Source organism: Aotus nancymaae, unplaced genomic scaffold (genome assembly GCF_030222135.1).
Source record: "Aotus nancymaae isolate 86718 unplaced genomic scaffold, 86718_ANA_hifiasm-v0.15.2.pri h1tg000003l, whole genome shotgun sequence".
NCBI classification, from domain to species: Eukaryota; Metazoa; Chordata; class Mammalia; order Primates; family Aotidae; genus Aotus; species Aotus nancymaae.
Genome location: NW_026988414.1, coordinates 54,337,837 through 54,357,075, shown reverse-complemented (window position 1 = coordinate 54,357,075; position 19,239 = coordinate 54,337,837). Strand labels below are relative to the sequence as shown.

The window sequence follows — 19,239 nt, the reverse complement described above, 5'->3', positions numbered from 1 at the left end:
CTGGTAAGATATATGTTATTTAAAATTTTTAAACTATTTCTTAATACTCTATTCTCATTATTTTACACAATAATTCACTGGATCGTTTGTATGCAAATTGACCTTATAAATACTTGTCTAGAGCCAAATGATAGAATTGCTGATATTCAAATATGAACTAGAATTTAAATGGTTTCATATAGCCCTTAATGGCCTTCTGTCAACATATTTTCAACAATTTTTACTTTTAATTACCTTGAAAATCAACACTACATAGATTGCTTTGAGTCTGTTCCTTCATAGGAAAGGCTGAAGATTTTATTAAGAATTTCTTTATAACTTACTACAAATTGATAACATACCCAGACTGGAAAGAATTTAGATATTTTTGAATTAAAAAATTAAAAGTTGAGTTATAATTATCATATTATAAAATTTACCCTATGCAGGAGCACAATTCAGTAATTTTTAGTATATTCTCAATGTTGTACAACCATCACCGTCTAATGCCAGAACAGTTTCATTATCTCAAAAAGAAATTCCATACCTATATTAGCATTTATTCCCCATCCTGCCCCAATCCTATCATTTACCAATCAATAATCTACTTTCCATCTATATGGATTTGCCTATTCTGAATATTTCTTATAAATGGAATCATATAATATGTGACCTTTTGTGACTTGCGTCTTTCACATAGTGTAATGTTTTCAAAGTTCATTTATATTGTAGACTGGACTCTATTCTGTCACAGGATCCTCTGGGTGTCGCTTCACCAGCCAGAAACCTCTGTGGCCGGTGGCACCTCTGTTTGAGTTTTGCTGGTGCCCACTGGGCCAGTTCCATCCACTTGGCCTGGCAGGGTGTGCTTGGCTTGTGCTACCAGCCTGATCCCATGCCCACGGCGAGCGAGCCAAGTTCAGAGCTTCGAGGGATGTGTGAGTGAGCAAGTGTGGGGTCTGGCCACTGCCCATAGCTAAGTGTACTGTTGGCTGTGGTGGGGAGGGCAGCCACAGGTGCTGGCTCTGTGTGAGGCTGTGGCTGGACTAGGACTACTGCAAGTGGGTTCTAGCTATGGGTGCCAGTATCTGGATGTGGGAAATGTGGTGGCACCCGAAAGCTCGGAGACACCAGCAACCGTGAAGCCCCAAGGAGGTGGCAGGGGATAGCTACAGCTCTCTTGTTTCCCCAGCTCTGTAATTGGGAGGTGGGGGGAATGTTTCACCTCATTCAGTCCCGTCTCCTTGCTCTGGCCTGCAGCTCCCAGACTGGCCTGGCTCGCTGTGCTTGCCATTACATGGAGTAGCTGACACTGGCAGAGGGTGGGAGGGCTATAGTGTTACAGCTCTGGCTTGGGGAATCCAGAGGTCTGGGCCTCCAGAAAAGTCACTGCTCTTTACTCCCACAGTCTGATGAACAGGATCATGTCACTGCTTGCTGCTCAGCAAGCTGGCCTGCAACATGTTACAGCCCCTTACCTCCCGCTCGGAGCTGGGCAAGATGGCCAGGAAAGTTTTATAGCCCGCTTCATTTCCACTGTTCAGTGGGTCCCAAGTTCTTGTCCCATCTCCAGGAAGAATGAGGTTATGGGGATAGGAGAGGAGACCTGAAGTGGGTGGCTCCTACCAGCAGGCAGGTAGTCCCAAGATGTGGCTGAATCCTGCGGTTTTTATGGACTCAGAATGAAGTGCATGCTTAATGGTCTATGGGTGGCCCTGTAAAAATCACCATTTGGCTGAAAGACATCAAGGAAATTCTCACTCTGGGTCATAGATTCGGCCTGGAACTGGCAGCCTGGTTTTCAGACTTCGGGATGTCTTTTGCTTGAAGATTGTGTTTCACCAGGGACTCACCCTTTCCTGCCTAGGAATTTGTCTGCTTCCTGCCACTCTCTCTTCCTTTTAATGCCTGAATAATATTCCACTGTTATGTATATACCTCATTGCCTATCCATTAATTTACTGATGGACATTTGGACTATTTCTGTTTTGTTTTTTTTTGTTTTTTTTTTTTGACTATTCTAAATAATGCTGCTGTAAACATTTGGGTAGAGGTTTTCTGTGGGGATGTATGTTTTCATTTCTCTTGGGTGTATACCTAGGAGTGGAATTGCTGGGTCATATGGTGATTTTACCGTTATCCTTTAGCGGAACTGCTAGACTCTTTTCCATAGCAGCTATACCATTTTATTTTCCAATCAGCAGTGTATGAGAGGTCTGGTTTCTCCACATCTTCACCAACACCTATGAAATTCCTTTTCGACTCTTTTTTCTTGAGTCAGTTCCAGTAGTTATGAATGGTGCCATTTTCACCTACATTACATAATTTGTGGGCATACAATTTTTTATAGTATCCAATTATAATCTCCTAATTGTTATGAAATTTGTAGACATGCGCTCTGCGTTATTCCTGATTTTAGTAATTTCTAACTTTTCCTTTCTTGGTCAGTCTAGCTAAAGGTTTGTGGCTTTTGTTGCTTTTTTTTTTTAAGAACTGACTTTTGTTTCTGTTAATTTTCTTTATTTTTTAATTCCCAATTTCTTTCATATATTTCTGTTCTAATTTTTGTTATTTCCTACTTTTACTTTTGGTTTAGTTTACTCTTCTTTGTCTATTTTCTTAAGGTGGAAGTATACATTATTGATTTGCACACTTTCTTATTTTTAATATAGGTTTACAAGTGTAAATTTTATTCTAAGCACTATCTTAGCATGACATCCTTTAAGTTTTGGTACGTTGTGTTTTGATTTTTATGTATCTCAAAGTATTCTCTAATTTTTAAATTTATTTTTGATCCATTGTTTATTTAGGAAAGTATTGTTTAATTTTCACAGATTTGTGAATTTTTCAAATTTCCTTCTGTTAGTGATTTTCAGTTTCATTCCATTGTGACTAGGGAACATACTTTTTATGATCTTAGTCTTTTTAAATGTATTATGACTCTCATGGCCAAAGGGTAAATCCTGGGGAAGGTCATGTGAGTAATTGGGAAGAATGTATACTCTGCTTTTGTTGGGTTCAGTGTACAAATTATCTATTAGGTCTATTTGGTTGATGGTAATGTTCAACTCTTTCATATCCTTGCTGATTTTCTGTCTAGTTTTCTATGAATTATTGAGTGGCGTGTTGAACTCTCTCATTATTAGTATTTTTTGGTAGTGGTTTCATTAATTCACATACATTACAATTCTCTCATTTAAGGTCTTTAATTCAGTGGTTTTATTATATAGACAAAGTTGTACAACGACCACTAAAATAAATTTTGAACATGTTTATTACCTCAAAGCCTTATCATTTTTTTAATTTGTACATATATATATATATATATATATATATATATAATTGCATTTTAGATTCTGGGGTACATGTGCAGAACATGCAGGATTGTTGCATAGGTACATACATGGCAATGTGGTTTGCTGCCTCCATCCCCCCATCACCTATATCAGGCATTTCGCCCCATGTTATTCCTCCCCAACTCCCTACTCCCACTGTCCCTCAATGTAGTTTTGATTTGCATTTCTCTAATGACCAGTGATGATGAGCATTTTTTCATGTTTGTTGGCCTCATATATGTCTTTTAGAGAAAAGTGTGTTCATATCTTTTGCCCACTTTTGAATGGGTTTGTTTGTTTCTTGTAAATCTGTTTTAGTTCTTTGTAGATTTTAGATATAAGTCCTTTGTCAGATGGGTAGACTGCAAAAATTTTTTCCCATTCTATTGGTTGCCAGTTCACTCTAATGATTGTTTCTTTTGCTGTGCAGAAGCTCTGGAGTTTAATTAGATCCCATTTGTCTATTTTGGCTTTTGTTGCCAATGCTTTTGGTGTTTTAGTCATGAAGTCCTTGCCTATGCCTGTGTCCTGAATGGTTTTGCCTAGGTTTTCTTCTAAGACTTTTATGGTGTTAGGTCTTATGTTTAAGTCTTTAATCCATCTGGAGTTAATTTTCGTGTAAGGTGTCAGGAAGGGGTCCAGTTTCTGCTTTCTGCACATGGCTACCCAGTTTTCCCTACACCATTATTAAACAGGGACTCTTTTTCCCATTGCTTGTTTTTATGAGGTTTTTGAAGATCAGATGGTTGTAGATGTGTGGCGTTGCCTCCAAGGCGTCTGTTCTGTTCCCTTGGTCTATATCTCTGTTTTGGTACCAGTACCATGCTGTTTTGATTACTGTAGTCTTGTAGTATAGTTTGAAGTCAGGTAGTGTGAGGCCTCCAGCTTTGTTCTTTTTGCTTAGAATTGACTTAGCTGTGTGGGCTTTCTTTTGGTTCCATATGAAGTTAAGGTGGTTTTTTCCAGTTCTGTGAAGAGTGTCATTGGTAGCTTGATGGGGATAGTGTTGAATCTATAAATTGCTTTGGGCAGTATGGCCATCATGTTATTGATTCTTCCTAACCATGAGCATGGAATGTTTCTCCATCTCTTTTTGTCCTCTCTTATTTCCTTGAGCAGTGGTATTTCTCCTTGAAGAGGTCCTTTACATCCTTTGTTAGTTGTATTCCTAGGTATTTTATTCTCTTTGTAGCAATTGGGAATGGCAGTTCGTTCTTGATTTGGCTCTCTTTAAGTCTGTTATTGGTGTATAGGAATGCTTGTGATTTTTGCACATTGATTTTGTATCCTGAGACTTTACTGAAGTTGCTTATCAGTTTCAGGAGATTTTGGGCTGAGACGATAGGGTCTTCTAAATATACAGTCATGTCATTTGCAAATAGAGACAATTTGACTTCCTCCTTTCCTAATTGAATACCCTTTATTTCTTTTTCTTGCCTGATTGCTCTGGCTAGAACTTCCAATACTATATTGAATAGGCGTGGTGAGAGAGGGCATCCTTGTCTAGTGCCGGATTTCACAGGGAATGCTTCCAGTTTTTGCCCATTCAGTATAATATTGGCTGTGGGTTTGTCATAAATAGCTTTTATTATTTTGAGATATGTTCCATTGATACGTAGTTTATTAACAGTTTTTAGCATAAAGGGCTGTTGAATTTTGTCAAAGGCCTTCTCTGCATCAGTTGAGATAATCATGTGGTTTTTGTCTTTGGTTCTGTTCATGTGGAAATGGGAATTTTATCTATAAGCCCCTGACGGGGGCTGCTACCTTTCTTTCAGAGATACCCTGCCCAGAAAATAGGAATCTAGAGAAGCAGGCAGTCTGGCTACAGTGGCTTTGCTGAACTGTGGTGGGCTCCGCCCAGTTAGAACTTCCCAGCAGGTTTGTTTACATTGTGAGGAGACAACCTCCTACTCAAGCCTCAGTAATGGGGGACACCCCTCCCCACACAAGCTTGAGTATCCCAGCTGGACTTCAGACTGCTGTACTGGCAGCGAGAATTTTAAGCCAATGGATCTTACCTTGCTGGGCTCTGTAGGGGTGAGATCTGCTGAGCTAGACCACTTGCCACCTGCCTTCAGCCCCCTTTCCAGGGGAGTGAATGGTTCTGTCTTGTTGGTGTTCCAGGTGCCACTGGGGTATGAAAAAAATTTCCTTTAGCTAGCTCAGTGTCTGCCCAAATGGCTGCCCAGTTTTGTGCTTGAAAACCCGGGCCCTGTTGGCATAGGCATCTGAGGGAATCTCCTGGTCTGTGCGTTGCGAAAACCATGGGAAAAATGTAGTATTTGGTCTGGAGTGCACAGTCCCTCAGGGCTTCTCTTGGCTAGGGGAGGGAGTTTCTGGATCCCTTGCCCTTCCCGAGTGAGGCAGTGCCCCATCCTGCTTCCCACTTGTCCTCCATGGACTGTACCCACTGTCTAACCAGTCCCAGTTAGATGAGCCAGGTACCTCAGTTGGAAATGCAGAAATCACCCGCCTTCTGCATTGATCTTGCTGGGAGCTACAGACCGGAAGTGTTCCTATTTGACCATCTTGCCAGCCACCTCCTTAATGCTGGAAATCCCTACAGGATGGGATGTTTCTGCATGTGTTTACAGTTTTGATATTCAGCTCAGCTTTAGTGGATATGTTTTTGTCTGTGGTAATTCCTTGAACCCTGTCTTTGGAGAGCATTGGTCCAGACTGTTTTCAGTTTGCTTTTGCTACCCCTCAGTCCTTAATATTTATGTTCATTCTTAAGAGTTAAGGATTCCTGACCCACACTGAAAAATTCAGATTTCAAACCCACATGAGGTAAAGTCACAGACATAAACATTCCCATTAGAGATAACTGAGAATTTTTGTACTCTGCCCTGGTTCCAGTCAAACAGACAAACTTCTTTATTACCTTTTTGTCCTAGCAATATTTTTTAATCTACCCTTGAACTGAAGTTGTAGCCCTCCAGAGGATCCTCAGATTTGGCCTCTCTAGCCCAAGGTCAAAGTTTCAGCTCCTGCTCCCACAATTCCTGAAGTTGCTGGCCCTGGTGATTTCCATGCAGCAGGTGCTACCACACTTCCAGTCACATGCTTGCTGCTTTGCTGCTGGCTGCTCTCCAAAGATGGCTATGATTGAAGCCTTGAGTAGCTCCTTTTTTTTTTTTTTTTTTTTAAGATTTTCAGCAATACATCAAAAAGAATATTTGATGTCATATATTTTCTAGATTTTCTACATGACACAGAGGGTTTTCAGGTTATATTGTCTTCCAGACTGCTGGTCTTTAGATAGTTTTTAAAAATTTTAACTGTATTTCCTGTCAAATACGGTATCAAAGATTGAGCAAAATATTTAAAATTTCATGAGTAAAGACTACAGTGGGTGTATTATAGCCTATAAATCTCACATGAACTTTCAGTGGCTGTTTTCTTATTTTTCTAAATTAATTAAAACAACAAAGACAAATCATACTAATGACAGTTCAGTACTATTCCAATTCCTTTTTTCCTCTTAATATTTTTCTTCACTTCATGATTATGTGTATTTGGTGGCTAAGGCAATTGAAACTACAAGATTTAAGGATTGATCATTGAGAATACTATTGCCCTTAGTTGGAGTAAGCCAGTGTTGGGGCTCTCAATGGCAGAATTATCACATCTGTACCATAGTAGTCATCTTTTCTTTTGTCTCAGATTTCCAAATTTGGCTGCATAGTAACTCCTTAAGATCATTCTTTCATTCATCAAGCATCGATTGTGTACCTTCTGTGTGCTAGGGTCCATGAAAGATAATGGGAACACAACAGAGAACTAGACACAGGTATGGTTTTACTCTCATGGAACTTATTTGTGGTAAGAGACAGAATATAATAGCCATGCAACAGAATAAGTAAAATAATTAAAGATTACAGAGAGTTCATTGTAATTAAGGATAAATGGAGAGAAAGGTTGACTTTAGATCAGCCTTGGTCAGACAATGGCATTTCTGAGAAGGTGACGTTGACACCAAGGCCCAAAGAATGAGACGTAGTGTAACAAAATAGCAGAATCACTTTCGGGTTTGCTAGGAGTCCTCTTGCACTTGTCAAGCTCACGAGTACACTGCCCTGCAGTACAGAGGAAGGATAATAAATATTAATGGACAAAAGTTACTCCAGACAGATTATGATAATAATAGTGAGAATAGCTAACCTTTATGTGCTTACTATGTATAGGGCATCTTCTAAGCACTTTATGTGGTATCATTCATTTAATTTTCACAACATCCCTTTGAGATAAGATAGTGTTATTATCTCCATTTTACAGAAATTAATATGGATAAGTTCATATGCCTACTGAATGACTACTCATGTATGCCTTCCCAAAAGTTTATTTTGATTTGTTGTATTTATTTTTTGAAAAAGCTGATGTTATTTTTCAGTAATGAGATTAGGTTATATTAGCACAATGGAAACTTTTGCAAACAGTATTTTTCTTATTTGATTTTCATAACCTGTGATATATTCTCATTTTAAAAATAATTCAGTTGAGATCCAGAGAGTTTAGTTAACTTGTTCATGTTTACTTCACTAGTTTGTGTTAGGTCTGTTGCTCAAATTCTGATGTTCTGATTCTAAATGTTATGCCTTCTTTACTATGCAATGTTTTAAATAAATGCATTCTCAAGGTCACAGTAATACACAATTATAGAAAGGAAAGTTATTTTAGTGTTCTAGAATCAGAATAGCACATATATTAAATGATTAAAAACTTTAATCATTGGATGATCTTTATTTTCTTTTTAAAAAAATATATATTTATCCATTAATTTATTCCAGCTCATTCCTTGAAAGATTTGAGGCAGTTATTATCTATTGTCATGAGTTATTTTTATAGATTATTTGAAAATAGAAAAATGCTCTGGAACTATCAGATATTACATATTTGGCTTTGTATATTTATATAGATATTTTAAATAAAAATACCACTTTATAGTAATAAATAAAAACAAATTTGCTGGCCTGGCCCAGTGGCTCACGCCTGTAATCCCAGGACTTTGGGAGGCCGAGTGGGGCGGATCACGAGGTCAAGAGATTGAGACCATCTTGGCCATGGTGAAACCCTGTCTGTACCAAAAATACAAAAATTAGCCGGGCATGGTGGCACACACCTGTGGTCCCAGCTACTCGGGAGACTGAGGTGGAAGAATCGCTTGAACCCAGGAGGTGGAGGTTGCAGTGAGCCGAGGTTGCGCCACTGCACTCCAGCCTGGCGACAGAGCAAAACTCTGTCTCAAAAAAAAAAAAAAACTGCTTAAATCTCATTATATGAGCCAACTGTGGAAGCAGACAATAAAAATATACATAAGTGGATTCATGGTAGCAACACCTTATTTATCTGAGCTTGTCTTTTCTCAACAATGCTAATATGTAAGACTTCGCTGTAACAGAAGTTCCCTGAGTCTCCTTAAATATAACGGAAGTTCCCTGTGATAGATTCAAGAATTGTTAGCAGAAGCTATTGTAGACTGTGGCAACAGTTGTAAGACATATTCGCTACAGCTGTAATTGTTGCCTAACGTACACAATTAATTGTGTATGTTAGGAAACATTCTACAATTAATCATCTCCAGAAGAAGGGATATTACACTCTAGAGTGTATAAATAAAGTATTTGAGTATGTATTTATATTTTATATCAAATGAAATTTAAGACATTTAGAAATATCATAACATTTTTATGACACTTTAACTTTGCAGAACATTTTCACATACTTTCACAATTTGAGAATTACAGAATATCCATGAGTTAATTGGATAGGAATTATTATCCTGTTTTTATACAGAAAAAAAACAGAGACTACATGGGTAAATGACTTATCCAAGGATCATGGTTAGTAAATAGTAAGTCTGAAACTTGAACATTGTACTTTGACTGTAGAGTCATCTTTCTCTAATCATCCTGCACAGATTTTTAAGAAAATAAAAATACCGACATATTTTACATTTTACCCCTTTTAAGTATAGTAGATTTTTTCAAAATTACATTTAAAATATAATAATTTGACTTCAAAAATTTTAGGCTCCCATACAGTTATGGTTAGCCAAGCAAAAGAATTTTAATGCCCTTACTAGTTTCATTTGAATGGACATTTAATATTTGGAAAAATATTCAACTTCAGAACACTGTGAACATGTATTCTGAAAACTTACCATATTGTATTTGAATTGATTGTTCATCTATCTGAAGAAAGTATGAAGTTATTGATGTCAACTTGTATATTTAATCTTTGTTTTCTAGTCTGATTCTACAACATTTAAATATACCTAATATAAAATAAAGAATCTCTTCTTCTCAGGCGTGTGATTTTCTATGTCTTCTAAAATTCTCCCTAGACTCTTTCTGAGAATCATATTCCTTTTCCAGTCTGTGTTATCATAGCTTACTTAAGATTTCCTAGAATAAACTACTCTTTTCAATTGTCATCTGTTAGGAATTAATATCACTAATATTACAAAAATTACCTATCTTTTAAATCGTACTGTTTATCTGAAAACTCTCTAGTATTCTGTCACACCCTTTATTACCCATTTTAAAATTATTGATACATAATAATTGTTCATATTTATGGGGTCTATGTGATATTTTGTTACATGCACACAGTGTGAAATATATGTGTTGTATGAGTAATTGGAATATCTGTCATCTCGAAAATTGGTCATTTCTTTGTGTTGAGAACACTACTGATCTTCTCTTCCGGCTATTTTGAAACAAAATAAATTCTTGCTAACTTTAGTTGCCCTACTGTACTATTGAACATCAGAGCTTATTCCTTCTATGTAACTGTATTTACGTACACATTAACCAAGCTCTCTTCCCCTCACCCCCAACTCCTGCCACCCTTTCTAGCCTCTGGTAACTACCATTCTACTCACTACCTTCATGAGTTCAATTTTATTTAGCAGGTGCATATGAGTGAGAACATGTGATATTTGTATTTCTGTGCCTGGCTTATCATAATGTCCTTCAGTTACACCCATCTTGTTGCAAATGACAGGATTTTATTCCTTTTTCATGGCTAAATAGTATTCTATTGTTTATATATATCGCATTTTCTTTATCCATTTATCCGTTGTTGGAGAACTAGATTGATTCCGTATCTTGGCTCTTGTGAATAACGCTGCAATAAACATAGGAATGGAGATATTTCTTTGACATACCGATTTCATTTCCTTTAGCTATATACCCAGTAATGGGATTGTTGGATCATATGGTAGTTCTGTTTCTAGTTTTTTTGAAGAATCTCCATACTCTTTTCCATAGTGGCTGTACTAATTTGCATTCCCACTAATAGTGTATAAAAATTCCCTTTTATCTACATCCTCACCAGCATCTGTTAATTTTTGTCTCTTTGATCATAGCCATTTTGACTGGAGTGAGATGATATCTCATTGTGGTTTTGATTTGCATATCCCTGATGGTTAATGATATTGAACGTGTTTTCTTATACCTTTTGGCCATTTATGTCTTTTTCTTAGAGAAATGTCTTTTCAAATCTTTTACCCATTTTTAATTGGATCATTTGTTTTGCTATTTATTATTTGTGTTATTTGTATATTCTTGTTATTAATCCTTTTCAGATGGATACTTTGCAAATATTTTTTCTCATCATTTAGGTTGTCTCTTTGTTGATTGTTTCCTTTGCTGTGCAAAAGCATTTTAGCTTGACATAATCCCATTTGTCTATTTCTGTGTTTGTTACCTGTGCTTTTGAGATCTTACTCAAAAAATATTTGCCCAAACCAATGCCCTGAAGTGTTTTTTCCCGGTGTTTCTTCCTTGTGGTTTCACAGTTGTGGGTTTTATATTTAAGTCTTTAATCCATTTTGATTTATTTACTCATTCCTGAGACTTCAGTGAGCCATTAATGAGCAGACCTAGGAACATTGTTTAATGTGTGGAAGATTAAGATCTGTACCCAGCTACATCAATTACTAGGTATAACACCTGAAAGAAGCAACATGTTTTCTAAGTAATTAATTCCTTATCTTTAAAAAGGTTAAAGATCGAACAAATATATTTCGTAGGAAAACTATGAAGCATCTTATTGAAGCACTTCTGTGCATGCTTTGTGATACTGATAACTCGTCTGCAAAACTATTCCTTTACATTCTACTGTGTAAATAGTAGAATTGCTGGCTTTTTGTTTTCCATATTAAATCATTAGTTTTAAGGTAAAGTTATTTTCATCCTTATGATGATGATGATCTTTTATAAATGTGAGAGACCCAGTACTTTGAAAAATGAATGAAATGAAGTAAATCTACACCTGGAGAAATCAGGGGAATAGCAGACTATTAGAGACAAAAAATAAAATTTAGCAAGGCACTAGAAAAAAAAAAAACAACAAAACAAGCTTTCAATGGAATGAATGAATGACAGTTAAACTATCAGCCAACATGCTAAAAAATATTTGTAAAGCACAAGAAATTACAAGTGGTCTGATATATTTGAAAAGAACCATACAGAGTGTTTAGAAGTGAAATCATACAGTAAGTAAAATTAAAACTTTACTGACTATAATTAGATACAGGAGAAGAGTTTCATTATTAGTTAACTGGATGAGGGAGTTACTTAACAAGATGATAGATAGAATAATTTATTAAGAATATGACATAGAGACAAAGGAATGAAAAACACAGAAGACATATGAGTTATGAAGAAATAAAAAGGGTCTATCATTAATTAGGACTCCTGAATGATAGGAGATTAAATGGTGAAAATTTTTTTTTCAAGAAAAGTTAGAATGGCAACTGACTTCTCAAAAGCAATAGTAGAAACCATAAGACAGTGGAACAGATTTTCAGTGTGCTGAAATAAAATGCATCAGTATAAATTCTATTCTCTGTTAAAATATTTTTTAAGATGAGGATCAGGCCAAGTACGGTGTCTCATGTTTGTAATCCCAGCACTTTGGGAGGCCAAGGCAGGTGGACCACCTGAGGTCAGGAGTTCGAGACCAGCCTGGCCAACATGTGAAACCCCGTCTCTACTAAAAATACATAAAATTAGCTGGGCATAGTGGCACATGCCTGTAATCCTAGCTACTTGGGAGGCTCAGGCAGGAGAATCGCTTGAGCCTAGGAGGCAGAGGTTGCAGTGAGCTGAGATCGTGCCACTGCACTCCAGCCTGGGTGACAGAGCAAGACTCTGTCTCAAAAAAAAAAAAAGATTATGATCAAAATAAAAATATTTGACCTCCAAATCTAACAGCATTATGCACTAAATTCCTCACTAAAGGAAGTTATTTTAATCAAAAGTAAAAATGATCTGAGATATAACAAAACTGAAGAGTAAAAAACATGACAAATAGCTTGGCTTATAAAGTAGTTGGCTTGGGGATGACTGTCTTTAAGGTTAAGCTTTAAGTATGTTGCTTACTGTACAGACTGGAGTGCAGTGACGTGATCATAGCTCACTGTAACCTCAAACTGCTGGGTGTGTGTCACCATGCCCAACTATTTGAAAAATTTTTTTGTAGAGATGGGATCTCACTTTGTTGCTCAGGCTTGTCTTGAACACCTGGCCTCAAGCAATCCTCTTGCCTTGGCCTCCCAAAGTTCTGGGGTTATAGGCATCAACTACCATGCCCAGCCTGTTTTTAATAAAGAAAAATTGTTTAGTCAAATAATGTTTTGACATTTATGGAGATAATGAGGGTTTTTTCCCCCAATTTACTCTGTTGATATAGTGAATTACATTAGTAGATTTTCTTATGCTTACTTATTCTTATATTCTGGGGGTAAACTCTACTTGATGATATTGTTCTCTTATTAGATTATATAACTGCAAGATGTGTAGTGAGATTTCCTGTTTCATTTCTGATAAGAGGATTTGTGTCTTCTCTCTTTTTATTTTTCTTATTCTTGTTAGAGACAATTTTATTGATTTTTTTCAAGAGCCAGCTTTTTGTTTCATTGATTTTCTTTGTTTTTCTATTGTCAGTTTTATTTATTTCTGCTCTTATCTTTATTAGTTTCTTTTTTTTTCTGCTTGCTTTGGGTTTATTTTGCTCTTTTTCTAACTGCTTGCTAGAAGATCTTAGAATTCTCTTTTCTAATGTGACTATTTAGTGCTATAAATTTCCCTTCCATCACTGCTTTAGCTGCATCCCATATTCTTTTAATATACTATATTTTACATTTCATTACATTCTTGCTTTTTAAATTTCCTCTGAAACTTCCTCTTTGACTTGTGTATTATAATTTAAATATATTATTTAATTTATGAGTGTTTGCAGATTTTCCTATTGCTTTTTTTAAATCATATTGTAGTTTGATTCCATTATGATCAGAGGCTAGTCTATGTATATTTCCAAATTTGTTGAGGTTGGTTTTATGGTCTAGATATGGCCTATCCTGGTGAATATTTCATGGGAACTTAAACAAAATTACAATTTCAGATGCTGCTGAATAGAGTGTTCTGTAGTATTTGGTAGCAATGTAGTATCTTTAATTAAGGTATGTACTTTTTAAAATAGATTGTACTTAATTTTTAATAGTACTGTACTTTTTACTTAATTGTACTGTACTTTTGTACTTAATTGTACTGTACTTTTTTTAATAGTATGTACTTAATAGATTGTCTATGAAGTTTCTCTTTTTTGAAGCATATAGAATTTGCAGTCAACAATTCTTTTAAAAAAAGTTGTTGTTATTGTTGTTGTTGGTTTGAAAAACAGTTGTGCCACTTTTCTTTTGGTCTCCATAGTTTCATTTAAGAAATCTACTGTCATTCAAATTAGCATATCCCTGTAAGTAATGCATTATTTCTGTCTGGCTACTTTGAATATTTTTTTGTCTTTAGTTATTAAAAGATGGCTTTTAAAAGTAGTCTATTACTTAAATTTTGATTTCTTCAAAAACAAGTTATTAAGAATATCTTCTATATTGCAAAGATAATATATTGTCTATCTGACTGTACGAAACGGGAGAAACTGTCTTTAATTAATTGCTCTTGGCTTATTTCTGCCCCCCTTTGCCTCACTTCTGGAACTTAGTGCCTAGAGTTCTGCTAGGAATATTCAGTGGTTATTTTTGTTGTTGTTGTTTGTTTCTAAGAGATATTTTTAGAAAGAGAGGCACTCATTCTGGTCTCATCTGCTTTATAGTTTCTACAAAGCCCTTGCTGTTCTAATAATGCTTTCTGGACTTTTTTTATTTTTATGAATTTATTTTTATACTACGTTTGCATTCTAGTGGTGTAACTGCCCCTCCGAACATGGAACCTTTTAAACATTTATTTAAAGATTATGTACTGTCACAATGGCTGTTAAGACTATAATTAAAAGATGGTAGGAGGAGCATTTTGAAATATGAAATGAGATTTGGCCTTAGAACATGAAAGGTAGTGAGAGTAGTCAAAGGGTGGCTCCTATTGTTTTTTGTTTTGTTTTGTTTGAGACGGAGTTTTGCTCTTGTTGCCCAGGCTGGAGGGCAATGGCATAATCTTGGCCTACTGAAACCTCTGCTCCCTAGGTTCAAGAGATTCTCCTGCCTCAGCCTCTTGAGTAGCTGGGATTCCAGGCATGTGCCAACACGTCCAGCTAATTTTTGTATTTTTAGTAGAGACAGGGTTTCACCATGTTGACCAAGCTGGTATAGAACTCCTGACCTCGGGTGATCCACCCACCTCAGCCTCCTAAAATGCTGGGATAACAGGCTTGAGCTTCCACACCTGGCTAGAGGCCACGCTTCTTTTTTATGGGCACACTTCCCATCTGACTGTCAAAGTAACAAATGCCCAACTCTGGTCCACCCAGCTGCTGTTTCCAGATCTTTATGTTAGAATGTAGCTGTGCCTCTAAGCTAGGGGATATAAGAGAAACAAATAAATGTATTTCCTTATTCTTATCCAAATGGTGATCTAGCCTCCTTTTGTGATATCTATTTATCTTTTACATTATAAACAATTTAAAAGCAAGAATATGTTTTACCTAACTTTGTATGTTCTATAGTGTCCACAGCATAATTTGATAAAAATTACATATTTTCTCAATATTCATAAAAATGTTATAAACATATACTGCTGTTTACTTTATGACTAAACATCATTATCTTTTTTGATTTCTTGATGAATTATTGATTCCCCTACCCTCTGAGTCAGATCTGGCTAAATTCTGCAATAGCACATTTTGTTTCAGAAACTTTTTGGCAATAGCAATCTTAAAGCAATTTTCTTTTTAGAATTTGAGTTTTCAAGTTTGCTTCATATGTTGTCCAATTACGTTAACCAAATAATCTTAAATTAGTTTAATCAAGCCTCAAATAAAAGACTTTTACCAAGTGTCAGAATTTAGAATTAAAAACAACAGAGCACAGCCTATCCAACAAATGCCTTGGGTTTTGAGTTAATCTAGCATTTAAACATTGAGCATAAAAACTACTAAGTCTGAAGAGACCTTAGCAAACTCTTTAATACTAAAAGAGCCTTATTTCATGGATCTCCATTTAAAAAATTCATGTATTTAGCGTTATGTGATTGTTATTGTATCCAAACTTATATTTGTCCTTTGTTCATATTTATTTACAGAATTCTTATATGAAAGATTAAAGGTATTAAACTGTATGGGAGTCATTTTTTTTTCCTGTCGGGAATTGCAGAATTTTAAATAGCGTCATTTCCATTTTTGTTATCTGTGTTCACACCTCTAGTAATAATGAACTAGAAAACTACTCTCTTTTTGCACCTTATTGCTAATCTCCAGAGTTTTACCTTACCCCAGTAGTTTGTGTATTACACATTCCTTGTAGGGTATTCAGTTTATATATGTCAGATTCTCTAGGGCCATGGCTTTTGCTAGATGAAGCACTTTTGATTTTGAGGCTGATGAAACACAGTGCGGTTATTGATCTGTGCATGACATAGCCTGTCTCTCTCCTAGCAGAGTGTAGCAACATTTATCCAGGAATTTGTGAAATGTCACTCGGATCATGTTCGCAAGGTAAACTGTGCAAAACCCAGGATCAGAGCTGAGAATCCATGTGGAATTGGACGTGACTGTCTTATTCCTATGTCCTATCTTCCGGGTGAAGCAAGTGATATTTGTTAACAGAATGTCTGTGTCCTCTATTAGACTTTGTAGGAAACTATGATTACCACTTATACCACTGTGTACTATAAAATTATGTTTCTTATACTCTGTTTTTAGATTCACTTCTTATCTTACCAAGAAAATATGAATGTAAGAATATGTGATATGAATAGCATCAGTTAGAAATTTCTGTTTAAAATAAAGCAGTGCTATAATATATTGCACAGTTTTAAATTTCTAGTAGTATTCTCATTCTTTACATCAACATACTTTCAGGTAGGTATGTCTCATCTATATCAGTATTTCAGGAAGTGAAAAGTTATAGCATATTTGTCACTATTGAATTGATATAATATTTATGCATATATTTTAGAGTTTGGTTTTAAATGACTAGAATATTGGTAAGCACATGGATAGGTATGTTTGTTACAGTTCAGTTTAGTTTAATGTATCTAACACATGTAAAGCTCTATAATAATGGAATATTCAACAGTGAATTAAATATAATCCTTGTCCCCTATAATAACAGAGTTAAACATGTGTGTAAAAGGAAATTGTGAGATATAGACAAATATGTATATGTATGTGTGTGTATATAGACCATCGATATTTAAATGCGTGTGGAGAGAGAGAGTCATTCATTACTGTCATTCTTGATTAAGACTTTTGAAGGAGTAGCATTTAGGCTTAACCTTAAGGTTTGGTATGATTCTGGAAGTTGTGTACATTAGCAACGTCATTAGAAGAAAGGAAAGCTTCAAAAGACATCTAGCTGACATAGCAGTTTGTTGAGAACACTGAATAATCTGGTTTGGCTTTGGTTTTCAACCCTGACCACTTTATTATCCTCACCTGGGGAACTTTGAAAAATACTTATGCTGAGGCCTCACCCTAGACCAATTAAATTTGAATATCTAAGAGTTAGGCCCTGTACCTTGTTAGTTTTTTAAAGCTCTCAGGTAATTCTAATGTAGAATAAGGACTGAGACTAAGGCTTGAGAGACTAGAGATTGAATGCAAGTAAGTTGATAAAAGATTGTTTAAATATCAAGGCAAAAGATGATTAGGAAGAGAACTAGACAATAGAAATAGAGTTGTTTAAAAAGCAAGAAACTTGGCAGTGTTATAACACAAAGTTTGATGACTAATTATATATGGGAAAGTAAAGAAAAAAGGTATTTAAGATATTTTCCAAGTTTTTAACAAAGTGAGTAGAAAATTGATGATAAAAGAACTATATTTGTGACAATGTAATGTACTAAATATTGTGGTGAGAAAGTACCAATAAAGTTGAATAAAATATAAGAAAGAGCCTCATAAATGCATACTAGAACTTTCAAAAAATAAAAAAGAAACCTAAATCCTTAGGATCCAGAAACAACAACAGCTTATTGTTTGTAGTCAATTGGTATTTTGTTAGTGAACTGAATATCAAGTAAGTAGTAGGATATATGAGTTTAAAATTTAGGGGATAGGCCTGGGCTAGGCATATAAATTTTGCTGCCATGAGTATGTAGGTGGCATTTAAAAATGAAGCTGAATGAAATCACCAAGGGAGTGGAGTTAGGTAGAAAAGAGATAATGTCCCAGCTTTGAGTTCTAGGCCTTCCAACATTTAGAATTTGGACAGATGAGAAAGGACCAGAAAGGAGAGACCAGTGAAAGGGAAAAACAAGAGAAAGGAGTATCTTAGAAGCCAAATGATTAAAGTATATCAGGAAGGGAATGATATGCTTTATCATTCTCTATGCCAGCTGCTGCTTATTAGAATGAGTTCATAGGAAGAATTGAGGAATGGGAAAAGAAAAAGGGGAATTGGAAGATATAATTAAATATGCATACATTTTAGAGTTATTTTGAGGAGGTTTGCTGGAAAAGGGAGCAGAGAGCCTCTAAAATGTAAACACCTAATAACTTAAGCTCAAAATAAACAATTCATGTATTGATAATGTCAGTACTTTTAAGTAATGCTGACAGAAAGTCATTAGAGATATACATTATTTGAACAGAGCAATAAAATGTCTTTCTCTAAGTATTTATCAAAAATGTTCACATAATTAGGCCACAAAACAACATACCACAAATTTCAGAGGATTTGTTTGATATAAATAATATTGTCTAACACAACTGAAGTACTTCAAAAGTTACTTAAAAATATCTGATGCAAATTTATAGAGGCATTTCTAAAAAACTAATGGGTCAAAGAAGAAAACAAAATGAAAATGAAAAATACTTCAGATTGAATGACAAATACACATTGAAACTTTTAGAATGCAGCTAAGGTGGAAGTCAGATGGAAATTCATATCCTTAAATACTTGTAGTAAGACCAGAAGAAGTCTAAATTCACAGAGCCAAATATTTTATTTAAGAATGAGAAATTGAATAAGCCCAGTGTTGTACACTAAATATATGTGTTCCCCCATAATTCATAACCCCCAATGTGATCATTTCAAAAGTGGAGACTTTGAGAGTTAATTAGGGTTACATTGGTTCATGAGGGTGGGGCCCCCATGATGGGATTAATGCCCATATAAAAAGAAGAAGAAACAGGAGATCTCTCTCTGCTCTCTGCTATGTGAGGATAGATGAGAAGATGGCCATCTGCCAACTTGGAAGAATGATCTCACCAGACACCAGATCTACCAACACCTTGATTTTGGACTTCCCAACATCCAGATTATGAAAAATAAATGTTTGTTGTTTAAGCCACCCAGTCTATGATAACTTATTATAGCAGCCCAAACTAAGACACTCAAAGAAAATAGAAAAAAATATTAAAATAAGGGCAAAGTTGGTATTATAGAAAGTAAAAATGCAGCAGACATGATCAACAAATCCACAAGCTGGATCACTAAGACTAATAAGTTGACAAACAT

General features: G+C 35.5%; 1 protein-coding gene across 5 annotated transcripts in view; it reads left to right on the top strand.

Moving 5' to 3' along the window:
• CNTLN (centlein) overlaps window positions 1–19,239 on the top strand; it is a 374,623-nt gene that overhangs the window by 290,018 nt on the left and 65,366 nt on the right. The window contains exon 19 of one of the 5 annotated variants that reach the window (XM_012449980.2): window positions 16,215–16,419. The exons of the other annotated variants lie outside the window; for them this stretch is intronic. Coding sequence (XP_012305403.2) covers window positions 16,215–16,379 — 165 coding nt within the window. The 3' untranslated portion in view covers window positions 16,380–16,419. Of the gene's footprint in view, window positions 1–16,214; window positions 16,420–19,239 lie in introns of those variants that run through there. 5 annotated transcript variants of the gene reach the window in all.